Genomic DNA, 5,584 nt, shown 5'->3' with positions numbered 1-5,584 from the left:
CACCACCGCAGCTGACCCTACCACCACCGCGGCTGACCCTACCAACACCACGGCTGCCGCTACGCTTAGCATGTGTGAGAACCCTGTAGACGACGTGGATTACTACGGCAACGACATCGATTCCACCCGTCGCTCGAACAGCAACGATTGTTGCGACGACTGTGTTAATACCCCTAACTGCGTTGTGTACGTGTGGACCCCTTGGGAGGGCGGCACGTGCTTCTTGAAGCGGATCGTTGGCGCGCCTAGTCATTACAAGGACGCTAAGGCCGCCAAGCTCACTCAGCCTTCAGTTTGACATTTCCTGTCCTCTATCCGTCTAGAATCCCCAAATTATTTCTACAATGGTAGTTAATAACGATACCAGACGTCCCTTTGATGATTTCGGCCGATGTATTCGGGTCTTCAGATTTTATTCGTTTCGGGGTTTCGGGGCCAAATTATCAACGGCTTAATCAGTACCAATAGCATCTACTCACCTGACTTCGACCATTTGTTTATGGTTTCATGTCGATCGACAATATCGTTGTGCTGCTGATGGTTAACTGACTTACACCGAAGAATGAACGCCTTGGTACATATACTGAGTGCAGGCTCATTATTGCGTAGCCACGTACCAAGATACTACGTAGTATACTGTCGTCAACCATTTCGACACTTGAGATGTGTGAACGAATTCCACACCTACTATTATCCGGATGTTGTTTTATACTTCGAAGTACTTGAAGTATAGTAGTTATGCTTGGAATGTATGAATATTAATACTAACTATTAGTGTGGGATGGCGTTAACCGTGAGTGAAAAACCCGTTGAAATCGAGCACGAGCACGAGGGGGTGGGCGTCCGTGTTGGCTAAAACAGCGCACAAGTGGCGCAGTGTCGAGGCCAAGTACGTGGCATCGCGAGTGGCGTGGGGCGGCTCGTGGCGGCAGTAGTCCCAGCCCAGGGCAATCAGTGCGTCAATAGCGTGCATAACAGTGGCCGAGTACAAGTAGCATCTCTTGACCAGTTGGGCCACAAATGTGTCGTGGGCTTTCTTGACCACGTCAAAATCAGAGCTCTTTGCACACGCGGCCACGCATTCATGGAAGTGGACGTCCACCACATCCCTTTCAAAGTACACAAATACATGCGACAGCGCAAAGAGCACACGGTGCCGCAATATCGCACACGATTGAGAGTGGTGTCGAGACAGTTTCCACGTCCGGTTGAGTGCAAACTGCACGCGCTTGAGTCGAAACAGCAGCTGGAACACGTGGTTGTACGTGACCAGAGTTGCCGGTGTCAGCAGCAACGGAGCCACGGGCCACGGAACTGGCATGTCAAGACCGACATACTGCCACGGGTCCTCATCAGCGGCGACTCGGCCACACGACCAAGACACCAACGTGATGGGAGGCAGCAGCACCAGACCCACGAACATGCCGCCTTTGCGCCGCGCCAGACCGTCCACTTGCTTGAGAACGTTCATAGAGTACTCGAAGCACAAACGGTCGTTCATGTGCACTCGCCATCCACTTATGTCTGCCGCGTAGTCGACTACCACAGAGATCGACCCCGCTGTTTTGAGGTGCGTGCACGTGTCGTGCAGGGATGGGGCGTCGTTCCTGCCGTCGTTGTACACGAACAACCGCGTAGTGACGTGGCACGCTCCGTCTTGAACCGAGTGGAATTGAAACTGCAGTCGAAGGCTGGGGCTGGTAGATGGAATGATCACGTTCGAAGAGGAATCCATTGGACATGATGCAGCAGCTACATGCACGCCGTCAGACTGTAGCACCAGCGACACTTCGGAGGGGGGGGCGTTCAAAGGAGGAGGGTCAACCAGGACGACACTGAAACTCGTGCGAAATGACCGAGATATGTACTGGATGTGGTGGAACCAGCAGGTTAATGGAGAATCGGCGGCCGCCAGTCCCGCAACTTGGACGTTCCAACTCCCAAGCAGCACCAACCCACGACACCTGACTCGTGGGTCGTCGTCTAATACATGTGGTTGGTTGAATGCAAACGAAAACTCTTGGAGAGGTACCTACAAAGAAGCCCCAACCAAGTTGTTCAAATTCAGCATTATGATACTATCGATAGCAGGTTTGGTTAATATGAGAATGGTGGGGATCTGTACCCGTAGGGACATGGACGAGGCGTCCAGTTCAAAGGCCGACCATACCCCATGGTTGAGCTCTTGTTCAGATCGAATCGTGGGAGCGTTGGCAAAGACGGGGGACGCTTGGTCGATGACGGCGTGGACGAAGTCGCCGTGTCCAAGTAGGTAGAACGCCTTGACTCGAGCTAGCCACTGAATAAACTGACCTTGCACCACCACACGAGTTCCCAGCGCCGACGCGATGACCACGCGTAGCTTAGCAAGTTCGTCTCGAACGACTTGGGTCGACCACGTCCGGTGGCTGGCGAGCGAGTGGAGGCAGCTGCAAATGGCCTGGTGGTGCTGGCTGTTGTTGCCCAATATCTTGATGGCGTTTCCAATGAACATCACGTCTTCAGCGAGTTCGCTGGGAAAGTACCGCAGCGGCACGCGCGCCAAGTCCACTGCGTACTCGGACGACGAGGACGGCGATGTGATGAAGAATTCACCGTAAGGGTCGACGACATGCGCCGCCGTCATCCACGACATCATTTGACGGAAGAACACGCGATGTGCATTGCACAGATACGACTGGACGCATGCTTGGACGCGAGGGTAACCGCTTCGGTCGTGCGACTGCAGCATCTCCAGCACCCCCTTCCCTCGCAGCTTCTTTCGCTCGATGTGGTCCACAAGGCGACACAAGAACGGGAACAGCTCCAGTTCGCCCTGGAAATCCACCAAGAGCCGCGCAAATGGGAACAAGTTGCTGTCAGTCTTGGCTAGGACCTCTTGCTCCAACGACGCCACGTGCTTCGCATACACAGCGAGGGTGGCAGACAGCGACTGTCGAAACGAGTGCACGTATAAGCTAGGGTGGATAGAGCTTCCATCACGTCTGGAAGTGTCCAGTGGAGGTTGGGCAAACTTGGACAGCCGACGGAAGCAGTACCCGACGTGCAACAAGGGTAGCAGCACTTGCCGATCGCCTTCAGATAGAAGACACGGCGTGGCTAGCTCGTCAAAGGTAAACGTCGTCACATTCTCCCGCTTTGAGGCTGTTCTCTCCACGACGACTTCGCCGCATACACCCAGCAGTGCCAAGAACAGCTCGTGATGCATCTTCTTGGTGGATGGTTCCACAATCTGATGGAGTTCAAAATACTACGTACCGGTAGTACTGTACAATACTGAGTAGTAGTAGTACTAGAATGTTCGCGTAGTAGTACTAAGAGGAGTTTTAGGAAACCGGATAGGCAAGCATTCCATGTTCTACGCCGACATTACTTCGTGCTTGTATGCACCATTTTAGCCAATACATAAATTATATTTTGGTAATTCAGCTTTTTAGCCAATAAAAAAATGCTTTTCCGATGTTTTAGGCCAATAGTGCAGGTTTCTTGCAATATTAAGCAACACCGACATATTTTATCGGAGAAAAATATGGCTCCTTATGTACAAAATCAAGTCAATTTCGCAGAGCTTGCATATGATATTCCTAACAACTATGACAAAACATTCATTCTTAAAGTGCTATACTAGTACTGTATTCAGGTCTCACGTAGGACTGGCGCGAGGGCACAAGATGCTAATGGTGTTACTTGAAGCACCATAGGTTCAAGCTGAAAACCTGATGTCATCATTCTCGTCATTTAACTCGCTCAGATCATTCATTGCCTCATACCTGTCAAGAAGGGACACTTTGGCTGTTCTTGCTTTGGCCTTTTTTCGCCGAGGTTCGGTCACTTACGGATAATATCCGGTCATCCGGAATTATCCGGTGTTCTCGTTCTGTAGAAACCGGACTGTTTATGCCCAATCATAGGTCAGCTAAACAGTCCGTTAATGATCATCTTTGGTTTTGCCCTCAACCACACAAGTGTTCTTCGTCGTCGTTCCTCCCCAGTGCTACCCCTTTATCGTCCCTCTTGACAGGTTATGAGCCTCCTCCCTTCCTCTGTGCAGCCCTTCGTGGGCACCCCACTCGACGACCTACGGCCTCTGGCCTACCCTTGTGGAAGAAGGACTTCTTGTCCCAAGCGACCTCCCGCGACCTTGCTGAGTTCTACTCTACGAAGGACTTTGTCCCTCAGGGCAATCGTATCGATGCGCTCAACATCAGCAAAATGTACCTCGAGCTCGATCAAGTTGAACACTCTGAGCTCTACGTCGTCGACCCGACTATGTCGAAGACCGATCGGGATGCGCATCTCGCGGAAATCAAGGCGCACACCAACGCCATCTAACGCGAGGTCATTGCCCGTGAGGCGACCAAGAAACTGGCGAATCAACGCTCTGCGGCGCACACCTTCTTGGTCTCAGCCATCTCTACCAACCTCCGGCGCCTCTATCAGGCCACTACGTGTCCGTTCGAGCTCTTTGAGCACATCAAGAGTCGTTTCGAGTCGAACCCTATGGATAACAACCCCACGGTCATTGCCAGCTATCTACGCACTCTCAAGTTTACTGATGAGAGTTGTATCGACACTCTGTCAGTGGAACTGATTGACCTTGTGAAACCCTACCGGGTGTCTATGACGTCACCGTCGTTTAATCCTCTGGATCCATCGGCCATCTCGTCTGTCGACTATCACAACCATATTTGGAACTACTACACTCTGTGTGCGATGTCCGACACTTTTATTGGTGACAAGGAATTGTGGGAAGTCGTGACCAACTCTGTGGCCACCGCGCGCGCCTCCAACCAGTCCGTTGTCGTTACTGACGTTTGGGCCTCTCTTCGGCGTATTATTACGAACCGCCTGTAACGAGCTTCTGCTCTGGGTGGTTTCGGGGCCCTGCCGCTACCCTCCAAACGCGAACCCAGCTTGCAGCTGTCACGCATGCCGTTGCGGCTCCTGCGCCACCACCTCAAGCGATTACGCAAGCCGATGGCTCAGTTCATGTTATGAACGCCTTTACTATCCCGAGCTATGCTCACCGTGATTATATCAATCACTCAGGCAAGTCCTGCTTCTACTGCGGCGTTACCAATCACACGCTTCCTGCGTGCCCCACCCTAAAGTCTGACTATGCCCGCAACACTATGCGTCCTGGTTTTGACCGCGCCGTCTTTGACAAACATGGCTCTGCCTCCCAGAAGAAGCGCAAACGCGATTATGTCGCTCCGTCGCGTCCTACCCAACGTCCTCGTGATGACCGCGATCAGAGGAACTTGGTCCTGGAAATGGCGGGTAGAACAACAATCGTGGCAACAGCCGTGACAAAAATTGCGATCGCGACCGCAGCCGTGATCGACAACGCGACCAAGGCTACGGCCGCACTCATCGCGGAGGTCTTTATGACCAGGCTGGCTCTGCTGCTCGTACAGCCGCTCGTCCATTTATCCATCAAGGCAATCGCCTCAATGGCTTTGCCAACACCCACATCTTATCCCACCACTTTGTGCCTCCCTCCACTCTCAACCGGGTCCTCCAAGGCCCCAACCCACCATCGGTTTTGCCAAAGGTGTTCCAACCGGGCTCTGCCCCACTTTGT

The 5,584-nt window shown here is 52.6% G+C and overlaps 2 protein-coding genes across 2 annotated transcripts in view; one reads left to right on the top strand and one right to left on the bottom strand.

The window, feature by feature from the left end:
- H257_18760 (hypothetical protein) overlaps positions 1 to 298 on the top strand; it is a gene marked incomplete at its 3' end in the record, with an annotated part of 1,408 nt that extends 1,110 nt beyond the window's left edge. The window contains exon 2 of the mRNA XM_009847881.1: positions 12 to 298. Coding sequence (XP_009846183.1) covers positions 12 to 298 — 287 coding nt within the window. The remainder of the gene's footprint in view (positions 1 to 11) is intronic.
- Positions 299 to 730: 432 nt separating this feature from the next.
- On the bottom strand, positions 731 to 3,208 carry H257_18759 (hypothetical protein; the record flags this gene model as incomplete). Its single annotated transcript, XM_009847880.1, has 2 exons — positions 731 to 2,032; positions 2,126 to 3,208. 2 exons carry the CDS (start codon positions 3,206 to 3,208, stop codon positions 788 to 790), a joined length of 2,328 nt encoding a protein of 775 aa, XP_009846182.1. The 3' UTR covers positions 731 to 787.
- Positions 3,209 to 5,584: the final 2,376 nt, after the last annotated feature.

Source organism: Aphanomyces astaci, assembly GCF_000520075.1.
Source record: "Aphanomyces astaci strain APO3 unplaced genomic scaffold supercont1.212, whole genome shotgun sequence".
Lineage (NCBI taxonomy): Eukaryota > Oomycota > Saprolegniomycetes > Saprolegniales > Verrucalvaceae > Aphanomyces > Aphanomyces astaci.
Note: the sequence above shows the minus strand (reverse complement) of the source record. Positions and strands in the feature narration are given on the sequence as shown.